Genomic DNA, 27,489 nt, shown 5'->3' with positions numbered 1-27,489 from the left:
GTTCTGCCAGCACCATTTGTTAAAGAGACTGTCTCCTCCCCATGCAATATACCTAGGCATTTTGTCGAAAATCATTTGGTTGTATGTGGTTGGGTTAATTTCTGGAGTCTTGATTCTGTTCTATTGATCAATGTATCTTTCATTGTACAAGTACCAGGCTGTTTTGACTACTGTAGCTATGTAGTAAATTTTGAAATCGGGGAGTGAGAGACCTCCAACCTTGTTGGACCTCAGATAAAGACATTTTAATAACCATTATCTAAATTAAGCCTAAGGTGCTCTGATAGCATAGTGGTTACGAATCAGGCTGCGAACTGCAAGGTCAGCAGTTCGAAACTACCAGCTGTTCCGCGGGAGAAAGATAAGGCTTTCTGCTCCCGTAAAGATTTACAGCCTCGGAAACCCTGTACAGGGTCGCTATGGGTTGGAACCGACTCCACGGCACACAGCAGCAGCAGCAGCAGCAAATTAAGCCTAAATGAAGCACAAGACTGCAAGGTCAGTTTGAACCACAAGGTTGGTGGTTCAAGCTCACCAGTTTATCCTCAGAAACCCTATAGTGGGTCACTGTGAGTTGGAACTAACTTGATGGCACTTATGCAGCAGCATCAAATGTATTTTGAAGTGTTGGTGTAGCACTGTAGTATAATCCCTGAAGTGGTACACTGTCAGGTCAGCATTTCAAATCCACCTGCTTCTCCTTAGGAACCGTAGACACAGTAACTATTGAGCTGGAATTGACTTAGACTTAACAGCAACAGATGGAAGGGTCATTGGTAGTGTTGCTGTTAATTGCCATCGAGTTCGTTCTGACTCATAGTAACCTTATATAGGGTTTCTGAAGAGCCACAGGTGGGTTTGAACTCTTGATCTTATGGTTAGTAATTCAGTGCTTATCCTGTACCGCCACCCATTGGTAGTTTTTGTTGTTGTTGTTAAGTGCCTTTAAGTTCAGTATTACTGATAGCAACCTTGTGTAGGATTCCCAAGGAGTGTCTGCTGAGTTTGAACTGCCACAGCAGCTACCCCATTGGTGGTAGTTGTTGTAGAAGTGGCAAAAAATATGCACAGTAAATGAACAGTTGTTGTTGTTGTTGTGTGCCATGGAGTCGGTTCCAACCCATAGCGACCCTGCACAGGGTTTCCGAGGCTGTAAATCTTTACGGGAGCAGAAAGCCTTATCTTTCTCCCGCGGAACAGCTGGTAGTTTCGAACTGCTGACCTTGGGGCTCGCAGCCCGATTCGTGACCACTACGCTACCAGAGCTCCTATACAGTAGAGGAAAAAAATCAACTAGCTGGAAATGCTGGCTCTGTGGATATGGGTGTACAAGACAGGTCCCTCAATATGGATCTATATATACCTGTTATCTATAAATATTATCAATCCTTTCCCATTAATGGTCCTTGTTAGTTCCAGATGCGTATTGGGTGAATGTAGCAAGAGTTAGACTCAACAGCTCACCTTCACTGCTTGTTTACTAGGAAGGAATCAGCAGCTCCTGAGACCACCAAGACTGTTGTTGTTTAGTGATGTTGAAATCAATTCCGACTTGTAGCAACCCTATACTGAGTTTCCGACGAGCAGCTGGTGGTTTGATAATGAGTTGCAAGTACACGGAGCAGACCATAGGATGCAGATGTCAAGGAAGGTGTTGATGTAATAGGGGACTCATAGCTTGCATGTGGGCACCCTTGTCACCTTTCCTGCCAGCACCTTCAACAACCATTTCCTTGCATTGAAGCACTCTTTTCTTTGTGTCCTATTTGCTTGGCATTTATGAGTCTTTGCTTTGAACAACGGGTGGCCCTGTTTTGTTGATGCCCTAGGCATGCTTAACGTACTTATTGGCTGATCCACTCCTATTGATCCCACAGTACAACTTGGTTGGTTGTACTGCTCATTGGTAGAGTCACCTAGAAGGAATGCTCAACTTGGAAAAAGGTAAACTTTTTTCTCCAAGTTGGTTGTGTCCATTCACTGCTTGGAGTTTCCTCTCTAGAAGTGGGCTCTCTTGTTACGGTGCAGAGGCTGTCATGATATTTAAGTTTAACAGGGCAAGCTTTACCTTACGGCAGAGAGCAGGGAAGATCTAACCCTACCCTACAACCCTATACCCTAGAGGGATCAGGACCAGTGCAAGGCATGGTGTGAAGCTCCTGGAATGATTTGATCGCTCAAGTTCTAAATTTTCTAAAGGACATATTCATCTCTCAGTGGTGTGGGGAAAGAAAAGAAAAGAAAAAAGAAAAAAAAGGCTTTTCATTGCTCCAAGGAATCTGGGAGGGCTTCCTTCTGTGGATTTCAGATTCCCTTGGAGATATTTCTGTATTGGGCATTAGGAAGAGCGCGGAAGCCATGGGATGGGGCCAAGGTGACCGGGAGAGAGTGTAAGAGAACTGGGCTCTAGAAGACAGCAATGTTGGCAGAAATCTAGCGGGTCCTCAGAGTGAGCAGTAGTATGGGAGGTGCTAACAATGATTTGTTGGCAATTCTTCCACCTTCCATTTTTGCTGGTCCCAATCCAGCAAGATCACCTTCCCTTAAACAAACTTATGTCTGAAATACAAAGATTTAATGATTTAAATCCAAATTCAATATTAACAGCGCATTAAATCGGTGGAGATCATTGTATTTGGGAACATGTTAAAAGTATGAAGCACTTGTTTTTTACATTTTCCCAAATCCAGCCCAGGGTTTCACTGACCTGACTTCACTGACATGATTCTTAAGACAGTTCCTGAAATGCATTTATAGATTTTTCCTTAAAATTGTTATGCATGTGTTTAAGTGGCTTTGCACCCTATCACCAATTTCTAACCTCCATTTATACTGCTGATTTTTAGCATCACAGTGTCTGAAAGCTAGAATGTGTCATCTTCAAGGAGAAAGATTTAAGATCTATTTTAAAACAGAGTTAACTTACAGTTAAAATCTTTACTTGCTACCAACCATGAAGGCAGTTACTGTTTACTGACAGTCCACAAACCATGGCTTTGCTAGCCCAACTGACCCTCCTATCACATTGCTAAAACCCTTGGTTTATGTTACTCTGTGTTTGTATCTCCTGTTTTCCTCTCAGATAAGGACATTTCTCTCTCCTTTCTTTCCTCTTTGTCCTCTAGTTTTGTTCCTCTCTAATCCTCTCCACATACTGAATCCAGACATTTTTATAGGAATCTTTTTGTGGTTCCTTGGTGATTAAAATCTTCCCAGGGTTCCCTGTTGTTCTTGTTTTATTTGTCTGCCCTGCAGTCAGTTCTGACTCTTGGCTGCCCCGTGTAAACAGAACAAAATATTGCCTGGTCTTGTGCCATCTTCCAGATCTTTGGTACACCCTCTAGTCTTGTGTTCCAGTCACTGCATATACGGAGTGCCTTCCTAAGAGGCTTATTTTCCAGCACTATACCAGACAGGGAGTCCTGGTGTGGCAAGGTTGGTTTGAACCACAAGGTCAGCAGTATACAGGGTCACTGTGAGTCGGAGCCGACTCAGTGGCACTCAACAACAACAACCTACCAGACACAGGAAACCCTGGTGGTAGAGTGGGTTAAGTGTTGGGCTGCTAATCAAAAGGTCAGCAGTTCAAAGCCACCTGTGCTCTGTGGGAGAAAGATGAGGTAGTCTGTTTCCATAAAGGTTTATATTTTTGTAAACTCTGTGGTGTAGTTCTGCTCTGTGTTATGGGGTCTCTGGGAGTTGGAATTGAATCTACAGCAGTGGGCCATAGCCGACAGGATGCTGCTAGGATTCACCCAGTGTTCACTGGCCAAGTTTTGGAAGTACATCACCAAGTCTTTTTTCTTAGTTTGTTATCTCTGTTGACACCTGTCTCTCATGGTATTTGAAATAGCAGTGGTGTGGCGTCCAGTATCATAGCAACATGTAAGCCACCTCATTCTGGAAAACGTACAGAGAGGTGGCTGTCATTGCAGGTGGTCCTCAGTGCTGGGATCTTACACTGCCTCTGGGCCTGGCTCTGAGAGTCTGCTATGCTAGCCTTGCCTGTGATCACTGCATTTTCCCTTTCTGTACCTCACAAGCATGTGATTTGAGAGACAGAAAGGTCTTTCAGCCTGCAGGATTCCATACACCCTGCTACCTGTGCCCTGAATGACCAGCATCCCCTCCTCCATATTCTGCACCCCATCCTACATAAACATGCAAGCACTTTGCCTAACCAGGCCAATCTTGCTGAAGGTTGCAGCCTCCCACACCCACTCTCTCTCTGCCCCAGAGTGCTCATATAAATGTGATGATGCAAGTATCTTCTTAATAGAATTCTGGGTTTATTGTGAGCACATGGTCTAACATCTGGAACACACAACTGTTCATTGCCTGGATTTCCTTATTGCAATATTCATTTTATTTCATTCTATATGACCATGATCTTCATGTACAAATCACAAAGGGGAGGTTTGGTAAATGATGTGGCACGAATGAATGAATGAATGCATTTTCAAAATTTGTGTATACATAATTTTAAATAAATGAATCAATTATTAAATAATTAGAGGAAACGCCTTGCTTTTTGACTGTGACAAAGAAGACCCAGTTTTCTAACTCCCAACAGGATTCTTAGCTTTTACATATAACTAGGGTCGCTATGGGTCGGAACCGACTCGACGGCACTTAACAACAACAACAACAGGGTCGCTATGGGTCGGAATCGACTCATCGGCACTCAACAACAACAACAACAAAGGCATATCGGGAATCCTGGTGTGGCGCTGTGGGTCATTGTGCTAGACTGGTTGGTTTGTACCACAAGGTTGGCAGCTCAAGCTCACCAGCTACTCTTTGGAAACCCTATACAGAGTCGCTATGGGTCGGGAATTGTCTCAACAACACTTAACAACAACAGGGTCTCTCAGGAGTCCTGATGTGATGCTGTGGGATAACAAAATAGACCGCTAGGTCAGTTTGAACTGCAAGGTCAGCCATTCAAATTTTCCAACTGCTCTTTGGAAACCCTATACAGGATCTCGATGAGTCAAAATTGACTCAAAGGCACTTTAAAAAAATTGCCTAGCATGGAATTTGACACCATTGGTTCTGAAGCACTTGATGCCTCTGAAGACAATCAATACGTTGATGCGTTAATCTCAAACACCTTTTTCTGATCCATTTTCATTTTGCTGTTAGTTAGGCGTTATTTATTAAGTTATCAACTAATTCATTGAGGAGGCCTGGTCTCTTAACCTTTTTGGCATTATTTGTTTTGAACTATTGACTTCTAGGCCTCTTCCTAGTCTCTTGCCATGGTAGTTGTTGTCATGGTTGTTGGTAAGCTTGGGTTTTGTTATCTCACCAGGAAATCAGTGACCCGGAGATTCTGGATCTGGTCCACAGCGCCCTCGGCAGGATGACTGTGGTTCGGCAAGTCTTCCCATCGGCCAAAGACAACCAGAAATGCATGAGGAACAACCACCGCATCTCCTCTCTGCTCTGTGACCCCCAGGAAGGCTACCTCCAGATGCTGCAGGTCAGTGTGTGGCCTCAGGTGGCATGCCCATTGCTTGGCTCCTGCTGAGCATTGTTGCCCACCAACTTTGATGACTACAATTCTACCATCTGCCTAAATTGAAAGCAGATGACTAGGCAGTGTGTCTGAGTAGCATTAAGAGGCAATAATGCTCATTGTTAGCAGACAGGGCATATTAATTTACTGGGTTCTTCTTGTATGTGAAAGTTATATGGTTAGGGATTATAGAAATTCTTATCCTTTCTGCTTCTGTGATAACTGCTTGGGGAAGAATGGGCTCATTTGACAAGGCAGGGGTGGAGTTGTCCTTTAGAAAGACACCATTTTGAACCTGTTTTGGACTCTTCTCTGTAGGAAATCATTAATAGAAAGGGCTCTTATGAAACAACTTGGGGAACCCCACACATCCACTGAGTGGTAAGGCTTAGGTCAACTGAGCCCCTGCTAGACTCCCAGCTAAGATGAGCGGGTCATGAGGGCAGATCGGTGAGGTGCCCCACAGGTCCATCTCTTGCAAGGTGAGAGGTATGGAGCTGTTTACAGTATAGCCTTTTCACCACTCTTCCCATATATATAATCAGACCTTGGAATAGGGTGGGATTCTATGTCCCTGTTGTGAGTCATGGCTTTCTTTGTAAACATCTGGGAGCAAATATATATTGGTCTGGACACTGTTTACCAATTGTTGTTGTTAAGTGCCATCTAGTCAGTTCCGACCCATAGCGACCCTGTACAGGATTTCCGAGGGTGTAAATCTTTACGGGAATAGAAAGCCTCATCTTTCTCCCACAGAGCGGCTGGTAGTTTCGAACCGCTGACCTTAAGGTTCGCAGCCCGATTCATAACCCCTACGCTACCAGAGCTCCTTGTTTACCAATTAGTGTCAAGTAAATTCTGAGTCATGTGTGTCCCAGTAGAATTGTGGCCCATAGAATTTTCAATAGCAGACTTTTTTAGAAGTAGATCTCCAAGCCTTTCTACCAACGAGCCTGTTGTTGTTAGGGGCCATCGAGTCGGTACTGACTCATAGCGACCCTGTATACAACAGAAGGAAACACTGCCTGGTCCTGGTCCAACCTCACTATTGTTGTCACTGCTACTGCTTAAGCCCATTGATGCTACGACGTTGCCAATCCATCTCTCTGGGGGTCTTCCTCTTTTTCTCTGACCCTCCACCTCACCAAACATGATATCCTTCACCAGTGACTGGTCCCTCCTGACAATATGTCCGAAGGATGAGCCTGTACATGGATGTAAAGTTCCAACCTCGTGTTAACTCTTTGCACTACCAGGAGACTGTTTGCCAGACTCCATTTAGCATTACTGTGCACAGAACCCCTTCATTTGCTGCCCTATGGGAACAATATTTGTTGTTGTTGTCAAGTGCTGTGGAGTCAATTCCAACCCATAGTGACCCTGCATATGGTTTCCAGTGAGCAGCTGGTGAGCTTGAACCACCGACCTTGCAGTTCAAACAGCTTTGCAGTCTGATGCATTAACCCACAGTGCCACACCAGGACTCCAACATAGCAAAGCTAAATTTCTCTTCAACTGAGCATGTGCAAATTTCCCAGAAGTCACTCACTGCATGTGATGTGCTCCCCAGTCAACATTTACCCAACCAGGTGTGAGGAGTGAGAGACATGATGGGATGGATCTGTTACCTGCATATCAGATGCTCGCCAGGGCATCTGAAACATAGGAAAACACACTCACTACTATTCAACTCAAGGAGAATAGAGGTTGTTGGAATCTCTAGAGAGGAACAAGGACATGGATCATTTGCAAGGCGTTGAATCCATTCTCTGATTTTCTTAGGGTAAGTCAAAATATTGTTTAAAAATCAGGAAAACCTCTACTAAACAAACATATCAAAATGGGAAACTATTGTTTCTCATAATATACTCCATCTTTACATCTATACATCTCTGAAGGACATATTTCCACCAGCACTGGACTGCTAACCAAAAGGTCAGTGGTTCAAAACCACCAGCTGCTCCTTGGAAACTCTATACAGGGTTGCTATGAGTCAGAACTGGCTTGATGGCACTTAACAGCAATAATGACACCCTTTCTCCAAAGAATTCTGTGCTCCTTGATTTATACTACATCAGAATGGCTCTTTGGGGCATCCTCTAGGGACTCAGATCATGTTCCATTTCCATGTTCTTTGAGGTTTGGGAAGCAAAAGGAGTTTTGAAGGGGCCAGATCAGGCATGTAGGGTGGTTGGGGTAAGATTTCCCAGCAAAATTCTAGTAGGACAGTCCTTGCTATCTTTGAAGAATGAACAGATGCATTGTCAAGATGGAAAAAACCTCCTCTATTTGCCTGATCAATGCAGTCTTCAATTTTCTTAAAACTTCTTCATAATAAACCCCCATGATTGTCCTGTTTCCCTTGAGAAAATCGCCCAAAATTACCCCTTTGGAGTTATAAAACAAACAGTTGTTACAACCTTCTAAACTAGCATTTCTGCTTTGAATTTAACTGGTGCACAAGATGCCCTCAGTAGCCACTGTTTTGGGTGAACCTCCTTTTGAAGGCACCTGAAAGAGACTAAGACAGGCGTGTCACCGAGAGAACCTGTCAGCAGTCATCCCCTGCTTACAGATAAATGTTTAAATATAGTTTGCAATAAACCTGTGCATGTATGAATTGGGAGTCTAGTATTGGTTTGGTGCTGTTGAGTCAGTTCCAACTCTTAGCAACCCTCAGCACAACAGAATGAAACACTGTCAGATCCTGTGCCATCCTCAGAACTGGTATGTTTGAGTCCATTGTTGATGCCACTATGCCAGTCCATCTTCCTGGGCATCTTCCTCTTTCCCCTGACTTTAAATGTTATCAGGGATTCGTCCTTCCTAACAACATGTCCAAAGTTTGGGAGACAAAGTCCCCCTATCTTTACTTCTAAAGCGCATTCTGGCTGTACTTCTTCCAAGAAAGATTTGTTTGCTCTTCTGGGAGTCCATGGTACTCTAGTACTCAGCTGTAACTTTGAATAAATCATCTAATCTTTTGTGCCTCATTTTCCTCATCTGTAAGATGGGGATTAGAATGCCGTCTAGTTCCTAGAGTCATAATGAAGCCGTCTAGTTCCTAGAGTCATAATGAAGTTCCTGGTTAATACACTTGGCTGCTAACTGAAAGGTTGGAAGTTTCAGTCCAAACAGAAGCATCTTCACGGAGATCCCTGACGATCTAATTCTGAAAACCAGCCATTAAACCCCATGGATCTCAGTTGGACTCTTGACACACAAGGCATTGTTTTGAGTTGGAGTTAAATTGATAGCAACTAGTTTTGAAGTCAGAATGAAAAGTAAATACGAGAACACATAGAAAATGTTTAGAATATTACTAACAGTATCATCATTACTGATAAGATAGATGGCCAGTGTGTTTGGGGTTCCCATGGAAAGACTGAACATGAGCTCATTTTTATTTTATTTTGTATCAAGCGGCCTGCCTATCTATCCTGATGTGCTTTTTGAAAGTATCACAGTAGGCGTGAGTACTTTCTCCATCTGTCCTGCCCTTTATCACAGACTTCTCTGCCTCTAATTGTCGACATCACTCACTCAGGCTCTCCCTTCTAGCTGTCTTACATGGGAGATGAAAAGCTGTAGCTTTGAGACCCTGCTTAGCTCTCCTTTACAGTTCATGCTTGTTGGAGACCCTTAATAAGGACTTACTGGATGAATTTGTTACGAATACAGGTCTTCACACACTCCAGAAATTCTTCAGATATACAGATTCAACACTTTATCAACAGAATCTTTATATTCATTTGTTGTATCTGCTCTCTCATATATCATGAGAGAGAACAATGTGGATTTATCTACTCATCCCATCCAGCAACCATTTGGGCAGTTTGAAGATCCATCTTATTTACAAGTCATTCCGTTTCAGTTTCCTTGGTAGCTATCACTACTTTTTTTAATGAAAGTATAGAAAGCAAACTAATTTCTACTAGCCTCTAGCTGTGAGATTTATCGAGGGGACTCTAACATGTTTATAACAACCTACTCAAGACAAAGGAAACATTTATGTCATGGCTTATTAACTTTGTCTTGATGAAATTAATGAAAGTCCTTTTGGAAATGAAGTTCTTGACTTCATCTTTAGTTCTTCCCCCAGATGGCTGCTTTCAGGATGCTAATTCTGGGTTAGAAGTTTCAGTGAGTACCATCCAGAATGGGATACTTTTACAAGATCATCCATCTCTCTTCTTCTCCACTAAGCTGGCCTCAGAAACTCGTATCTTATTCTGTTAGGCTTATGGTCAGGGTTTTCTGTTTTCCAAGCCAACTAAGCACTATTATAGCAAATCAATTTGGTTCCTATTTAGTAGAGAGTAAATCTCCTGGAAGAAAAACACTAAATAAATGGCTTCTAGTTACTAGAAGTCATCGCATTTGCCAGTGTGCAATGCTGCAGTTTGCTTTTCGCTACAAAGTATTGTCTTATTTGCATGTCTTCTTGACAAGTTAGTTTAGGGGTTGCCTGACTCAGCCAGTAATACAAGTGATAACCAGATCCCAGGAGTCCCAAGACTGTACTAAGACTCTATTAGGACTGGCATGGCCTGGAGACTTCAGGGCTGTGATAGAAATGCAAATGTATTATCAACTCACCATCTCAGTTGTATTCAAATATATTTCCAAAGGGTTACAGGCCAATGATTTAAGCCATGTTGTCTGGTCACTGTGGAGTCTGTCTGATCTTGAATTAAACTGTGGCACTTAATGCAGTGTTATTATCAAATGCTCCCTCCGGTTGGAATTTCTCATCTTGGCACATTATAAAATTATCAAATGACTTGATGAGATCACTCCTTCCCTATTAGGCTATTAAAACCTTTCAAACCCCACCCTTACCCCATGTTTGCCTGTTTCTTGTCTGTCCTCTTCCCTGGATTTGCTGCCAAGAATCAGTATGCAAAGTGCATTCAAGGCACACAGCCCAGTACCCAGCAGGCACTGTGTCCTCTGGGGGCCCCTAGGAGCTCCCCTTCCTAGACTGACAGAGGTCCAGCCAGCTGAGATTTGGATATGATTGGAGTCTGCATCTCTTGTGACAATATCATCTCGGCCCATCTGGGAACACCAATGCCTTTCCTGTTTCAGCAATGACATCAAGTCCTCACCACTGCGAGGCATCCAAGTCTCAGATATAGTGGTTAACATGTTGGGAGTTAGGGCACTGAATGGGCATTTATACCGTAGTTACCCAGATGGCCTCACATTATCCTGTTTCTAGAACATTCTAAGCCCCCTTCTGCTGGTGCATGCTCACTGCTGTTTCCTCATAGTGCCCCATCCTTTAGCTATCTTGCTGGTTACCTATCCCCTCTGTGCCTCTGTTTCAAATCAAAGTAAATTCGCTGAATTTTCTCATGAAGATCCGTTGAATAAGCTTACGAGTAGCCTTTGCTTCTGCTGACACAAGTATTTTCCTGGGGAAAAAAAAGAAAGTTACTGATGTCACAAGAATTATAGGGCTAACTCTTTAAAGATACGATCTATTTTGTCATCTCTGCTTCTGTGTGGACTGATCTTTAATTACCCATCCTCCAGGGATCTGTCTGTGCGTTTCTTAAGAACTGTAGCTCCTAGCCAATAGCTTAAGACTAAACTCTTTTTCCTGCTTTCCTTAGATGTGTCCTCAACCTTTCCCATTTCCTTTCTGAGGCCCCCCTCTCCCCTGGGTAATTAACTTTGGAAACCAAAGCCAGAATCCTCCCGGATTCCCGGGACGCAGTGGGTCTCGTCTCTGATTTGAGATGTAAAATTCTGCTTGGAGATTTTTTGTGTTTTTTTTTTTACAGAGCCCTTGTATCTTTTCCCCCATCGCTTCCAGCCACTGGTGAATCATTTGTACTCAAAGAAGTGGCATCCTCTCGACAAATAGCTGGACATCTCTTTACTTCAATGTTTCTTTTTTAGAACAGACTTCAGGCTTTTCATGCCCTCATGGATTAATTCACAAATATCCAGGAAACATATATGATTGACCATTACTCGTGTCTTGTGGAGTCCAGGTGTGGTGCTGTGGGTTAATGCACTAGACTGCAAGGTTGTTTGAACCACAATGTTGGCAGTTCATGCTCCTCAGAAACCCCATACAGGGTTGCTTTGAGTCGTAACCGACTCCATGGCACTTAGCAGCAATTAGCAACTTCTCTTATGTTCGACATTTTGCAAGTGTTCTCTCCCTAAATACTCTCAAACATCAAATCTATTGGGAATCTTAATCTCCATTGCATAATATGCTCCAGGTGAGCAGAACTTACCTGGAACATACTACATAAAAAGGAGAAAAAGGAGTCTGCAGGCATGAGAGTGGGGAGACTCGGGAAGAAGTGGCAGATTCTGTGTCACGAAGGCAAAAGGTGAGAGGCAAGTGATGGTGGGAAGTGAATGTCGGGAGGAGAGCAGCTGCCAGAGCCCTGCTAAGAATAGACTTTGAGGAATGAGATGTACAGGTGTGCACGCACGCAGGAAGATGCTGCTGGCCTCAGTGTGCCGTGTGATGGGAATGGCATGATGCTGGCAGGTGAGGTGGCTAGTGGTGAACTCAGGGAGAAATGGCGTCCTGGAGAAATGGCACCCTGGTGCTTCTCCCAGTGGGAGAAGACCATTTAGATGGGAGAGCAGGAAACTCTCCCAAGGACGGGCAAGGGTGTAAGAGTAGTGGGTTGCCTAGTAAAGCATTTCTTTCTTTTAGCCCCCATGGTGTTACCATTGAAAGCTCAGATTCCGGGACTAGACCAGCCCTGCAACACAGAAGTCAGGCCATGGACTACAGTGGACCTGGTTGACCCCTTTCCTGATGGACACTGGATAGGAGTATTATAAGGCCCCTGCTCTGGCATTCCTATATTGGCACTTTTATGGAACACCCCAAGGGCATAGAGGTGGCATCTCCTTCAAAGGACAGCCCTGTAGCACATCAGAGTAGGTAGCCCTGAAATCCAGAGTCAGACCCAGTGACTGTCTGTGCCTCTGTGGCTAGGAGGAGACTAGGGTTTCAGTGCCTGGGTGAGCAGATTTCATGGGGGGGCAGGAGACTTAGTGCTAGGTCTTCTGACTCACAAACTGCAGAAGCCAGAGAGGATCCCTGCTTGCTCCTGGAACGCTGCAGGAACCAGGGGTATCGGGGAGAGGGTGAATAGCGTTGGAAGATCGGAGTCTGGTTTCCCAATAGTCTTGAGGCTGCTTCTTGTGTCTGACCATGGAGAACCCTCTGTGGAAGTGCTCTGCTAAGCTGTGTTGAAGGCAGGAGCCTGCTTGTGTCCTCTACGTCTCAGGCCAGTACATTCTATCTCTGCTATCCCTCAAATAAAAAGGCCTACAGAACTTAGGAGGGGGCTTGACACACATGGGTGTCAGTGTCTGTCTTCATTTCCTACGGCTTTCATAACAAAGTTTGTGGGGTTAGAAGTCTGCATTAGGGGTAATGGCAGGGCTAGTGTCTCCCTCCCTCTCTGGGCCCTCGGGGAAGATCCTCTCCATTTCTTTAGCCCCAGACATTCCTTGGCTACTTATAGTTGTAACTTCACATGACATCCGTCTTCCTCTGAGTCTGTCTGTATCTTTTCTGTTCTTTTTTTTAAGACATCATTTAAAAGAAATTAGGTTTCGTGTCTACCCTACTTTGGTTTCATTGACAGCAACAATGGGCTCAACTCTAACAGCAACCATGAGGATGATGCAAGACCAGACAGTGTCAGAACTGACTTGATGACACCTAACGACAACATCTCTGGTATGACCTCATTAATAAAGCAAAAGAGCAAACTCTTAAAACACTCTCCAAAAGGTGAGAGATTCAGATCCACCCAGAGGCACCTCTGAAGAAAGATCTAGTGATCTACTTCCTAAAGATCTCCCATTGATAACCCTAAGGAGGACAGTTCTACTCTGACACACATGGGGTCACAAAGAATTGGAATCAACATGATGCCAACTGGTGATGATGATGATTTCCACACAGAGGTACATTCACAGGCACGAGGATCAGGACTTCACATAACTTTTGGTTGTATACAGCTCAATCCACTAGCCCGTCTCACTGGGCAATAATCAGGGCTAACACATTGCCTCTCTCTGGGGACATCTATCACATTGCTTTATTGGCGTCAAGATAAGCTTTGCTCAACATTATTGAATGAGTACGAGTGGACTGTAGCTTTACCATACATGATAAGCATTGTTGAGTGCTTACTGTGCCCTTGCGTTACGAGAGACATGAAATCTGAGAACACAGTAGTCAGTACAGCGAGGCTCCAGGTATGAGGAGCCACAACTCTTGCCCCCACAGAGAGTTACAGTCATGCTCTGTAGTGGTTGTCATTGTTAAGTACCATCAAGTTGGCTCTGACTCACGGTGACATGGCGTAAGGTTTCTGAAAAGCTGCTTGTGGGTTTGAACCACCAACCTTGTGATTAGAAAGTAGTCCAGTGCTTATCCTACAGCACCACGCCAGGACTCCTTGCTCTATTTGTTGTGAAGTGTCGTCAAGTCGATTCCAACCCATAATGACCTTGCTCCATAGAAGTGAAGAAACAGGAACTCAGTATACATAGCATAATGCAGGAAGACAATGTTCTGCTTCCGACTCTGGAGAGTAGTGAGGTGGCTCTTAAAAGCTTGTGGGCAGCAAATAAGGTGCAAGTATTGGTGTCTCCTTGTTTATAAGAAAGTATTATGAAAATTGAAGAAATGGAAACAGTCCAGTGGACTAATGGAACATCAACCCCCATGACCCCGAGACCAGAAGAACTAGATGGTGCCCGGCCACCACTATCAACTGCTCTGGAAGAAATCACATCAGAAGGTCCTAAATAGAGTGGAACAAAAATGTGAAAGAAAACTAAAAGTCATACAAAAAAGACAATGCTTACTAGTTGGTTAGAGCCTGGTGGAACCCCTGGGATATGGCCCTTAGCCACCCTTTATGTCTGGAATGGAACTCACCCCTATGATTTAAATATTTTTTTTTGGGGGGGGAGGGTCATATTAGATTTTATTGTACTTGAGAATGAATTAAGGATTAATATCCAAACTAGCAAGTATGCCTGTAAATCTGTGACAAAAATACATACAACTAAAAAGAATGATAGACAAAAACTATAAACAAGTAATTCATATAAGGGAACTATTCTCAATCTGTCGAGGAATCGGGTAAATGCAAATTAAACTGATGACATGCTCTTACAGCCCTCACTGGTAAAAGTTTAAAAAGCTGGATAATAACTAGCATTGGTAGGAAAGAAAATGATTACCATCATGCACTCTTAATGGATAAAATATAGCTTGGCTTAGCCACTTCTGAGGACTATTACCAGTTTCTACTAAAATTTAAAATTTTAGTAGAATATACTAAAAATCTGTGTGGCCTATATCCATTTCTTTTCTATCGTATTTCATTTCATTGTAATGACCGCAGTCCCCTCCATGCAGCATGAAATAACCAAAGGGTACACCACACAGGCCCGCCCCCCCGCCACCAGCACACAGCCCCTCTCCTTCCCTGAGTCCAGTGTACCCAGCTGCTCCATCTGTCCACACCATCATCTCTTGTCTCCATCCCCAGCATCACTGCCTCTCTGGGCAGGGTCCCACTTTCCGCTCCTCTCACTTGATGATCCCAGGGACCTCTACTCCTGGGCTGCAAAATCATATGATTTAATTTTTAGCCAAACAATAATCAACAGGAGTATACAAGGAACAACAACACTGGTGTGGTTGTTGTTGTAGTTAAGTGTTGTCAAGTTGGTTCCAACTCCTAGAGACCCTGTACAGGGTTTCCAAAGCTTTAAATCAACCTGAGAGCAGAAAGCCTCATCTCCCTCCTATGGAGTGGCTGGTGGGCTTGAACCATGGACCTTATAGTTTGCAGTCCAGTGCTTATTGTATGGAGCCACCACACTCCCCCTAATGTGGTAAGCACACATTAGAATTTTCAGTTATTTGAAATGAAAAGGGCAGCATTTGCTCAAGGACAAAGTTCAGAAGGGTTGGGGTAGAAGGGAGAATGGAAACAGCAAACACAGGAGGAAGTGAGAGGAATGATCTCGCATCGTGGGGATTGCAATCAGTGAGATGAAACAAAATATGTATGAGTTGTTGAGTGGAAAATTGATCTACCCTGTAAACCTTTAACTAATTCACAATGAAAAATGAGAAAGAAAAGAAAAATTACACCCTAGGATAACCACCAGGTTCTGCACAACTCCCTCTCACCTAGAATAGTGGCTGTGGCTCTCAGGAACACCTCAGACCCCTCCCCTGGCTCTGACTCTTGTCAACTCTAGTTTCAGCCACTCTGGGGCTCTGATCTGGCGTCAGCGTCTTTGCTATCATCTGCGTCTTTCCTATATCATGCTCCTGGCATCAAGTCTTTGGCATCCCTTTTGCTTTTCATCTCCTCTCACGCTGATGCTCTCTAGATTCCTTGTCATTTTGTTACAGGTTGACCTTGTCTCCTGATATAGCCACTCCTAGATCCTAGACTCTAGACCAGCCATGGTCCTGGTCTCCCATTAGCAGGGGAGGGGGCTTCAGTAGTGACATTATCTACTCTACTCATCTTACCTTTGTTAATAAACTCTGAGTTGTGTTTTATCGGAGGCATGAGGGAGAGACACAAGGCGATCCATTGACTTTCTACTGGGATATTGATCTTTTCTGACCCATCAGGAGTGCATGTCCAGCAGTTGGAAGCCTCGATCTCACCAGTCCTCACTTCAGGCTCAAGGGCTTGGCATGACCAGACTTGTGGCACTAGAATTATTTTCCAGTTTGTTTGGACCTGGACGGAGCCCATGTCCTTGAGGAATTTTTTTTTCCATTTGGCTGTACTTGTAGGGGGTCCAGCTGTGTACCCACTATTGTCACTTGGACCCAGACCCTAGACTCTAAGCAGAGGTTGCCTTTAGTCATTCACTCATGTTATTTTCTCTCAAAATGTCCTTCTCTGGACAGCTAGATAGTGAGGGTAAAGTCCTTATCATCTCTGTGTATCTCCAACAGAGAGTCGAGCAGGGGTCCTAAGTGGGCATACTGATGTTGAAGAGCAGACCATGGATGCACAGATGAGTAGTTTCCAGATTTGCCTTGAACTTGAATGTGAACTTCTGCCCATTCAGGCAGAAGTACTGAGACAGCATCTTAACCTAAGGGACACGAGTGAATGGAGTAGATGAAAACCACTCCAAATACAAACCAAAGAGACACTTTGAGTAAGTTATAAATGGGAAACACATTGTTGTTTGAATGAAAGAGGCTTCTTAGCAAGACAAAACTGGAGACAGCTCTCAAGTCTTTTTCCTGCCAACTGTTTTCTATCGTTTCTGTATATTGTGAGTTTGAGAACCAAGACCAGCATATGTCTTCTTAGAGGAGATCCATCCATTGCCTATCCAGCTACTCATCACTCCATGCATCTATTTATTTATTTAGAATCCTGGTGTGGTGCTGTGGGTTAATGAGCTGGACTGTGAAGTCGGTTTGAACTGCAAGGTTGGCAGTTCATGCTCACCAGCTGTTCCTCAGAAACCCTACACAGGGTCACTATGGTTTAGAACCGAGCTGACTGCACTTAACAAACAAGAATTCATTCATTCATCCATCTGTCTGTTCATCCACTATGCATGCATCCATCGATAGGTTAAGCACCAGTCATGTACCTTGGTTGGTATGAAGATACAGAGATAGTGAGAAGAGGCATGTATAACTCCTTTCTTAAGGTGTTCAAAAATTTGGTGAGGCAAACAGTTTTATGCACTGACAGTAGAAAGAATCTCAGGGATATGGGTGAACTTAGGGCAGAGGGAAGACCCATTCCATGTCTGGAAGAGAGCATCAGTCAAACTTTGCACTGAAATGCTCTCACCCTTCTAAGAAGAGAATGTGTGGGAGGGCTGAGGGCTTCTCTCTTAGCCTTGGTGATTCACACCCTGCTTTTTTCTCTTTCTTCACTGAAGGCCTCTCTGCATTCATACATTTGTTAAGTACCGTAATTCATTGTGAACAGAGGTGCTGGAGGCAAAATGAGAAATTCCATTGTGTGCTGGGGTGATGCTGCCCCTAAGTGTGTGTGAGCATGTTTTCAGTTGAGGTTTGTGTCAAAGGGTCCAGATAAACATCACTGACTATGAGTGGGTGACTGGGCGATGCCATGAGTGAATGTCTTCAGAAGAGAAACAGTCACTGCATCAAGGACTCTCAGGTTTAGGTTTTCTTTCTGGAAAAAATAAAAAAAAAGAAACAGAAAACCAAAGCCACTTGGGTTCCCTTATAGCAGTATCCCCATTATGGATTTATATTCCAAAGGGGAGGAAGACAGGCCTCAAATAATTTCTCTGTGGAGATTTCTGCGTGTTGAGGAGGTGACATAAGCAGGGAGGGTTAGTCAGCCTTATTCAAGATGTGCTCCTCCAGCACAGGGTCCTGACACAATGCTCCTTATAGAATGGGGAGGGTGGGGGGGCAGGATCCCAGTGAGCATAGCCTTTCTCTTTGGTGTCATGTAAGCATCTTTGTGTATGGAAGGCCTCTGAAATAGCTACTTTCCCTGTGGCCCTTGTAGAAGTTGGTAGGCATTCCAGGCACTTTCTTGCCATCGCTTCAATAGCTCTTGTCCAGTTCTCCATGCCCCCCACCCCCGGCCCCCATCTTGCACTCACAGTCAGGGGAGGGTCCAGATCTACAGGATTAGTGGTACTCTTTGTGTGCCTACAGTGCTCATGGGCAAGGACACTGGACTGTTGAGTACAGCGCAGGACTCTCCATCCATGCTCAGGGCAAAGAGTTACCCACAGAGGAACCAGCATCTAAGGTCCTTGAGGGTTTCCCAGGACCAGGGGATACAGCAGATGCTACTGATGCCCTGCCCACCTCTCCTGGGCCCACCTCTGGTGTAACCTTCAGTTTCACTGGATGGTTTCCATCACCAAAGTCCTTGTCTGAGGTATCCAGACTGAAACATGAGAGGACAGACAGAACAGACAGGGAACAAGGCATGGGGACACTGGGATGGAAGAGGCAAACTGGGGAGTGCTGGGAGCTAATGGGCTCTCCCCATAGCCCAAGGATCCTATTTGATCTTCCCAGGAACCCTGTGAAGCCTACATAGAATCCTATTTATAGCTAGCAACTTTGATTTCCTGAAATATTTTTAGCAGCTACTTGCTGCTTAGGTGTTCAGTAGATCGTCCCCTTGACCCACTTTGATAATGGTTGCTTGTGTAATAGCTACCAGTTGAGGGATCACAGATCTTCACAGAAGGTTTATGCCATCTCTGCTCTGTCCCCTTGCCTTCTGCTCCTCCCCTTTGTGCTCCATGATGCCTGCTTTAGGAATGGGTGTGGGGGTGAGGATGAGAGAACAAGGTTGTTCCCCTTCCCCACAGAGGACAAGGGACACAAGAAGTATGTGTGATGCTATTTCCATCAGTACGTATCAGTAGGATGAACCTCACCTGTCCTTATCCGTGAGTCCCATACACAAGTTGGTCCCCCATGCTTCTTACTGATTCCAACTGTTCAGTCATGACTCCTTACTCACAACCTCATTTAGAGAAATCGGAGATGGACACGTGCCTTCTTTTTGATATAGATTTATTGTGGACAATTAAAAAGACGGATGCTTATCAGATGCACCCAGTGGTACATCCCAAACTTGCTCCCTTGGTACCTGACATGCTCATAAGTGGTAGTGATTCAACTTACACCATGCTCATTTCTTTCCGCTATGGCCTTGGCGATCTCCCTCACTCCGTGTCTCCGCATCTCTTACTGCGCTATCCCATTTGTTGCTTAGGAAAATCACTCTGGAGACTGCATGGCTGAGAACGGCTTAGCCATGTCTGATAACTGACTTTCTGTGTCACAGAATCTCCAGGGATGCTGTTCCTCAGCACATCCCACCAAGCTCTGCTTCTCTTGATGCCTGCCTCACTCTTGAACTTACCTCACTGTAATGAAACTGTTGCCAGTCTCTCTGACCTAGGGATTGGCCAACCGGAGGCCCATGAGGAGAGTCTAGCTCACTGCTTGTTTTTGGAAAACAAAGTTTTGCTGGTACACAACCATGTCCATGCCTTTACATATTGCCTAAGACCCTTTTAGGAGGCACTGGCCAGTGCAAGTTAACACCCTAGGCTACTAATGCAAAGGTTGGAGGTTCAAGTTCATCCCGAGATGTCTCTGAAAAAAATGCCCTGCCAAACTACAGCCACAGAAGCCATCATTGAAAACATTATAGAGCACAGTTATCTGACACACATGGCATTGCCACGAGACTGAGTCCACTCATTGGTTTAAGGCCACTTTTGTGCCGCCATGGCAGTGTTGAGTAGTTGTGAGAAGGCAACATAGACCATGTTGTTGTTGTTTTAGTGAAGTGCCGTGGAGTCGGTTCCGACCCATAGCGATCCTGTGTGGAGTTAGTGAGGAGTGAATGGTGAGCTTGAACTGCTGACCTTGCAGTTTAAACGACTTTGTAGTCTGGCGCATTAGCCCACAGCACTATACCAGGACTCCTAGCGACCCTGTACAGCGTTTCCAAGGCTATAAATCTTCATGGGAGCAGAAAGCCTCATTTTTCTCCCACGAACAGCTGGTAGTTTCGAACTGCTGACCCTGAGGTTAGCAGCCCGATTCATAACCACTACGCTACCAGAGCTCCTTAACAGAGACCATAAAACCTCCCTCCCATATTTACTGTCTGGTCTTTTGCAGTGAAAGTATACTGGCCCTGCCCCAACTCTTCATGCTCTTTATATTTTCATCTGTTCACAAATGTCATGCTCCCTGTTCTTGATCCTGTTAATCCTACAACTGAGCTCTCTGCTTTTGGCCTGTGCGCCCCTCCACTCTGTTGCCCCTCCAGCACTCACTCATACCGAGAGGTCATACCTGCTGTCTTGCACCGAGTTGTGTGCACATTTCACTTGTGGCGCTGATCCCACTGGCCCTTGTTTGGCTCTGCCTTTCCCTCTGATGCAGGGATAGGTCTTGTTCTTCCAGGACCCCAGTATCTAGCTGGGGCATTTAAATGGAAAGCTGAAAGTCAGAGGATGACAAGATAGGGATCTGGGTACCACTTCGTAGTGGGAGCATCCTGGGCCACTATAACCTTCCCCTGATTTCTCCTTTTCTCTCTCGGAAGGTTTCACCACCTTTGTCGTTGCAGATCTCCAACCTGTACTTGTACGACAGTGTTCTGATGCTGGCCAACGCCTTCCACAGGAAGCTAGAGGACCGCAAGTGGCATAGCATGGCCAGCCTCAACTGCATACGCAAGTCCACCAAGCCATGGAATGGAGGGAGGTCCATGCTGGACACTATTAAAAAGGTGCGTGCTTGAAGCACCTGTCAGGGCTGAGACAAATGTAGGCTCCTCCTTGTAGCTCCCCCTACGACTAGGAAGCTGGACTCGTTGCACGGGATCCCCAGATGCCTTGCTTACTCCAGCTCTTCCTGATGTGATGGCTGGGTTCAGCTGGATATCATGGACTCTGTTTTATACTATTGTCATCATTTCAGCTGAGCTTCAGAGTTCAGTAACTTGCCCAAGATCACATTACAATGGAGGTGACTTTCTAACTGGAGTATGCTAGACTCCCCTCCGAGCACAAACTGCAAAAGATTTTTTTTGGTCAGTTGACACGGACATACATGTCTGTATCTATATGTATGGTATGAGCCCTCGGAGAGGGTTGGAGAGTCCATGCCGGCTACACCAGGTTGTTCCAGCCCCTTGACTGTCCCTCTGCTTCTTCTGTCACTTCGGTCAGTGGCTTGGTGAGAAGGGTCTTCAGCTGGGAGATAGAATATGGCTCATCCCAGGTAGCTCAGGGAATAAAGCCAGGATTTGACCTGGATTGTTGCCCTGCAACTTCCTGCTGTGTATCCATATCTGGTATGGCTCTGCTTGACCTTTGTTTTCCTCTTGGCTTGCACTAAGAGGAAGACCTAGATGGGTACCAAGGAAAGATTAAGCATCAAAGAATTCATGGACCACAGAGTCATGCTGAAAGCTCCTGACTGATGCAGAGCAGGTGTTCTAAGACACATCAATACCACAGAGACAGATGCAAATTGTAGGATTCTTCTCCAAGGCCCAAGTGCTGCTGGGGATTCTTTACTCATTGCAGTCTGCCCAAGACATCCTTGAGACCTAATGTCCCCCTTTGGGGTGACCATTCTCTCTATTCCCTTTCTTCTCAAGCATTTGAGATCCATCCCTTTTCTCTCACACTAACCCTATCCCTTAACGGTTTTCCCATTTCTCTTGAAGGGTCACATCACTGGCCTCACAGGGGTGATGGAGTTTCGGGAGGACAGCTCAAATCCCTACGTCCAGTTTGAAATCCTCGGCACAACCTATAGTGAGACCTTTGGCAAGGACATGCGCAAGGTAAGTCCCAGGATTCTCACTTCACTGCGTCTGCTGCAGGTTACTGAACAAGGTGGCAGCCATTGGAGCATCCTAAGTGCTCCCTCAGCTGAGGCAGGTGCTGAGGCTGGTGTCTCTGCAGTATGGTGGGACTGTGGCTCGGACAGGTTTCAAACAGAAAGTGCCACAAATTAGTGTCAAAATATAACAGGGTCTGGGCGCCACCAAGTCCTGTTTCCTGGGCTAGTTAGATCTCCCAGAGGTCTAGCCGCCATGTCCTGGGGTTAAGCCTGGGAACCGTATGTGTTTTCCCAGAGAAGTTGAAATCGGCAAAACTGCAGGGACAGTGTGAATTGTGGCTGATGCAAGAGTCTGAGGTCACAGTACAAGAATTCCCCCAGATACAAAAGTGGAACAAAACCATGTACAGAACCACATGTCCTGAAGACGGTGAACACTGGGCAGTTCCAGGCACAAGAGCCAGGATGAGGCTGACTTCATCTAGTGCAGATGTGATCATAGGCCTGAGGACTCTCTGCAGTGCTCTTTTGCCTCATCCACCTAATGGAAGACAGTTTTCTAGGAATGAGGTCAATGGAGAAATGGATTTTTTTTTTTTAATGTTTTACTGTGAATTATGTGATAGTTTACGTGGGAGAACATTAGGTTTACATTCATCCTATCTTATATTGTTTCATTGTCAAGGTTACAATCCCCTCCATGCATCACCAACCAATCAAAAGGGTATACCCTGCAAGCCTGCCCCCTGGTTGTCAGCACACAGTCCCTCTCCCTCTCTGGGTCTAAAGTCCCCAGCCACTCCATCTCTCCACATCATCGTCTCTGCCTCCATCTCAGGTATCACTGCTTCTCTGGGTAGGGTCCTGCTCTCCGCTCTTCTCCCTTGATGGTCCCAGGAACCTCCACTCCCACACTGAAAAGTTAATCACTCCCCTCTTTGCTACAAAACATCTACCTTTACATTTCCAACCCTCACAAGCAGTCCTGATAACAATTATTCACTATTGTATCACAGGAGACCTATCTGCATTACATTTCATCAGCCCTACCTAGACAGATTGAATACTACTCAGTGGAGATTCTACCTTACTCCACGCCCTCTGGATCTAGGTTCCCTCTTGAAAGCTTGTAAGCCAGTCACTTCTTGCCTTTGTAGCCCCCCATTTTGGGTAGCCAATGTCCAAGTTGCCCATCCCTGTCTACTCTGTGTATGGAGAGGGTGGGAAGAGAAATGGATTTTAATACAGAGAGCGAAACCCCACATTTAAGAGAAAGCCTTGAAGTAAAGAGCCATAGAGAATGGGGACCAAGAGATGAATTTGGGACAAAAGAGGATGGGGCAGTTAACAAGCAAGGGAACTTCATTATGGCCACAGTGGGTCCGAAGAGCCGTGGTGGAAGGAAGGTGAGCAGGGAAGGGCCAACCCAGGGATCTGCCCACATCTCTTGAGTGGCTACTTAGGAGGCCCGGCTGCTGTCAGGGGTCAGGGTAGGCACACTACCCTGATGGAAGGGGCCACAAAGCACATTTGTATCAGGACAGGAGCAAGGAATTAGCCAGACATACACACATACAAAGACCAAAACCATCGGCATTCTTCTGTATATTCTAGTAATGACAGCTGTCCAGAAATAAAGGGAGGGATTCTTGCAGTTAGAGATGGGATGACCCGTAGTGAGAGCCCTCTAAGTCTGGACTGCACACTGGTTAGTGTCAGGGCAAGGAGAGCCCTCTAAGTCTGGACTGCACTCTGGTTAATGTCAGGGCAAGGAACGGTGAGATGGTGTTGGGTTATGGAGAATCTGGATAAGGGAGCTTCTGGATTTTTCTCCTTGAGGGATGGGTAGGTTTCATTTGTGCAGAAGAGGAGTGGTGCTGAGCTCCTCAGGTATAACACAGGTGGAGGACAGGCTCCCTGAGATTGCGGTGGGTGGAGTCACTGTGTGATGGGGCATTGGGGAAGGCAGAGACTCATCGTGGGCAATGCAGCCCACGAAATGACAAGGGAGAGTTTTTGGTTGACCAATGATGATTTGTGGCAGATGGTAGACATACATTGTATGTTGTGGCGCTCAGAGATTTGGATCTGAGGGGGTCAATGACGATCATAGGATATCCTTTGTTTCTGCCAAGGGCCATTTGGAGTTTTACAACATCATTCACAGGCCATACAAAATCATCAATTTAAAAATTAGCCAGCTATAATGTGATGTCTGAAACTGTGGTTGCCTTGGCAGGGCCAGGCCAAATGATTTCAGGCCCACGGACCATACATTCCCTAAGCCCTGCCTTAGAGGGTCAGTATGTAGCCTTTGATATCAGGGTGTTGGGGTGAACCATGATGTCTTTTGGGGTGGCCAGAGCTAGGAGATTTGGGTGTGGGCTTGAGAAAGGTTGTGTCGGGATGCCACTTGTCAGAGGAAGACCCGTACAACCTGTCATTCAGCTCTGGCATTAAAGGGGCTTACAGAGGAACGCTGCATGCTGGAGCCAAGGGCCTCACTTGTCTATTTGTCCCAGAGGTGTTTCAGTCTGTCTTGGTTTTGAGATGAGTCCAAACTAGGACCTGCCTGGTGGCATCTTCCCTTCCTCCCTGTCCTAGCTTAGTGATGACAGACCCTGACTCATCTCATTTGACACAGGAGCCCCACAATTGGCACTGAGGGGGCTTTTTCAGGGGCCTCAGAGAGGACAGCTCACTGTCTTCTTCATCTGCTTCAGGTGGCTGGGCCTTCCCTGTTGCCAAGGAAACATTCTTCAGATACCCTGAAGCCAATAGGAGCTGGAATCTCTGAATACAAGGACTTTCTAAGCAGGAGGTTGGAATGTAATTGAGTTAGAAAGGAAGCTGATTTTCAAGAGGACTTTATTTTTAAATGCATCCTTTTGTCATTTTAAAATCTGCGCTTAATAACTGCATATCCCAGTTGTTACCTATTGGCCTGGCAGTTTCTTAGTGCTAAGGAGAAGTTTCTAGAGAGTAGGGAATAGGATTTAGCAACTCAGATGCTTGGTATTTGGGGAGCATTCAAAGAGGAAGCATGGAGTGGGAATTAGGGTAGAGCAGTAATGAAGGCCGAACTGAGTTGTGATCACAATATGAGATGAGGCTGAAAAGTGAATTGAAAGTAAAGGCCATTCAGATTCCCACCTGAGAGAAAACAGTTGAGAAGGGGAGGCTGTCTGAGGGTGGGGCTAGGTCCTTGAACAACACAAAGGCAGGTGCAGTGACCAGCCATCTGTAGGGCTGAGGGGGAACTCTAAGGAAACCCACTCTCTACTGCAGCTCTTTCCGTCCATGGTGGGACACAGAACTGTTAGAGCTGAGCAGACTGAACAGTCATTCTGGAGCAGAGTGAGGGGTTTCCAGAAAAGATTGTCCCCGGGTTCTCTAGAGAAACAAAACTAGTGAACTTTGAGTATACAAGACGGCTTCAAAAAGTTGGTGAAAAAATGGAATGAAAAGAAAATGAGATTTTGCATGAACTTTTGAAATCCTCTTCATACATGCTTATATGGTGTTGATTGTAGGTTGTGGAGTCGGTTAGGGCTCACAGTGACCCTGCATAGGGTTTCTGAAGCTATAAATCTTTACGGGAGCAGAAAGCCTCATCTTTCTCTCATGAAACCCACTGGTAGTTTTGAACTGCTGACTGTGAGATTAGCAGCCCAACTCGTAACCGCTACACTACCAGAGCTCCTTATATGTATGTATGTATATATATATATATATATATATATAGTCAGTATGAGTTGAAACCAACTCATGGCACTTAACAACAACAACAACATATATACATATTGTTGTTGTGAAGTTCTGTCGAGTCGGTTCCGATCCATAGTGGCCCTGTATAAGGATTTCCAAGAAGCAACTGCTGAGCTTGAACCGCCAACCTTACCATTCAAACAGCTTCGCAGTCTGGCACATTAACTCACAGCACCACACCAGGACTCCATACATATACATTCATATTACTGTTACTATTGGTAGGTGTCCTTAGTCACTTCCCATTCATAGTGACCCTATACACAACAGAACAAAACACTACCTGGTTCTGTGCGACCCTAACAACTGTTGTGACATTTAAGGCCATTGCTGCTACTGGTGTGTCAATCCATCCTATTGGGAATTTTTCTCTTTTTCACTGACTCTCTACTTTACCAAGCATGATGTCCTTCCCCAGCGCTTCTTGTTGTGGTTGTTATGTGCCGTGGAGTTGGTTCCAACTCACAGTGACCCTGCATAGGGTTTCCGAGGCTGTATTTGTTTACAGGAGCAGAAAGCCTCACCTTTCTCCCATGGAACAGCTGGTAGTTTCGAACTGCTGACCGTGAGATTAGTAGCCCGATTCGTAACCACTACGCTACCAGAGCTCCTTTCTGCAGCACTGGTCCTTTCTAATAACATGTCCGGAGCATGAGAACTGAAGTCTCCCCATTCTGGCTGTACTTCTTCCAAAACCAGATTCATTTATTCTTCTGGCAGTATTTATTGTATTTTTAGTATGTTTTGCCAACACCATAATTCAAATGCATTGATTCTTCTATGGTCTTTGTTATTCACTGCCCAACTTTCACATATATATGAGGTGATTGGAAATACCATGGCTTGGGTCAGGGGGACATTAGTCCTCAAACTAATATAGCTGCTGTTTAACACTTCAAAGAGGTCTTTTGCAGCAGATTTGCTTAATGCAATACATCCTTTGATTTCTTGACTGCTGCTACCATGAGTGTTAATTGTGGATCCAAGCAAAATGAAGTCTTTGGCAGCTTTAGTGTTTTCTCCATTTACATGATGTTATTTGTTATTCAGGGAGGAGCAATGAGTGAGGATTTTTGCTTTCTTTGTGGTGAGGAGCAATCCTTACTGAAAGCTGTAGCCTTTGATCTCCATCAATAAGTTTCTTAAGTCCTCTTCCCTTCCAGCAGAAAGTTCATCTGCATATCATCTGCATATCACAGGTTATTAAGAGTTTTCCTTCAATGCTCAGCCACATTCTTTCTTCATATAATTCAGTTTCTAGTATTATCAGCTCAGCATACAGATTGAATAAGTATGATGAAAGAATATGCTCTGGCACTCACCTTTCCTGATTTTAAAACATTAAGTATTCCCTTGTTCTGTTAGAATGACTGCCTCTTGGACTATGTAAAATACATCCATAAGTATCTATGTATATATGCATGTTGTTTTTGTTGTTAATAAGTGCCATAGAGTCAGTTCTGACATATAGGGACCCATTTGATAAACACTGGACTGCAAATCACAAGGTCTGCAGTTCGAGCCCACTAGCCATTCTTTGGGAGAAAAATGAGGCGTTTTGCTCCTGTGAAGATTTAAAGTCTCAGAAACCCTATACAGGGTCATAGAGAGTTGGAACCAACTAGCTGGCACTTAATAACATATATGTCGATGTGTCTATGTATCTATGTGTCTATACACACACATACACACACATATATGTGATTGTATCAGGATTGATAGGATTAGGAGAGAACATCTTGATTAATCAGGATTGTATCAAGGTTGACATCAAAATATAAAGAGACAGTATAGACATAAAACCAAA

General features: G+C 44.9%; 1 protein-coding gene across 1 annotated transcript in view; it reads left to right on the top strand.

Annotated features, from left to right (window-relative positions):
* GRID1 (glutamate receptor, ionotropic, delta 1) overlaps positions 1-27,489 on the top strand; it is a 1,105,771-nt gene that overhangs the window by 701,632 nt on the left and 376,650 nt on the right. The window contains exons 6-8 of the mRNA XM_006872457.1: positions 5,315-5,485; positions 20,689-20,850; positions 21,796-21,915. Coding sequence (XP_006872519.1) covers positions 5,315-5,485; positions 20,689-20,850; positions 21,796-21,915 — 453 coding nt within the window. The remainder of the gene's footprint in view (positions 1-5,314; positions 5,486-20,688; positions 20,851-21,795; positions 21,916-27,489) is intronic.

The sequence above is a fragment of the Chrysochloris asiatica genome, unplaced genomic scaffold, assembly GCF_000296735.1.
Source record: "Chrysochloris asiatica unplaced genomic scaffold, ChrAsi1.0 scaffold00198, whole genome shotgun sequence".
Classification (NCBI taxonomy): domain Eukaryota; kingdom Metazoa; phylum Chordata; class Mammalia; order Afrosoricida; family Chrysochloridae; genus Chrysochloris; species Chrysochloris asiatica.
Note: the sequence above shows the minus strand (reverse complement) of the source record. Positions and strands in the feature narration are given on the sequence as shown.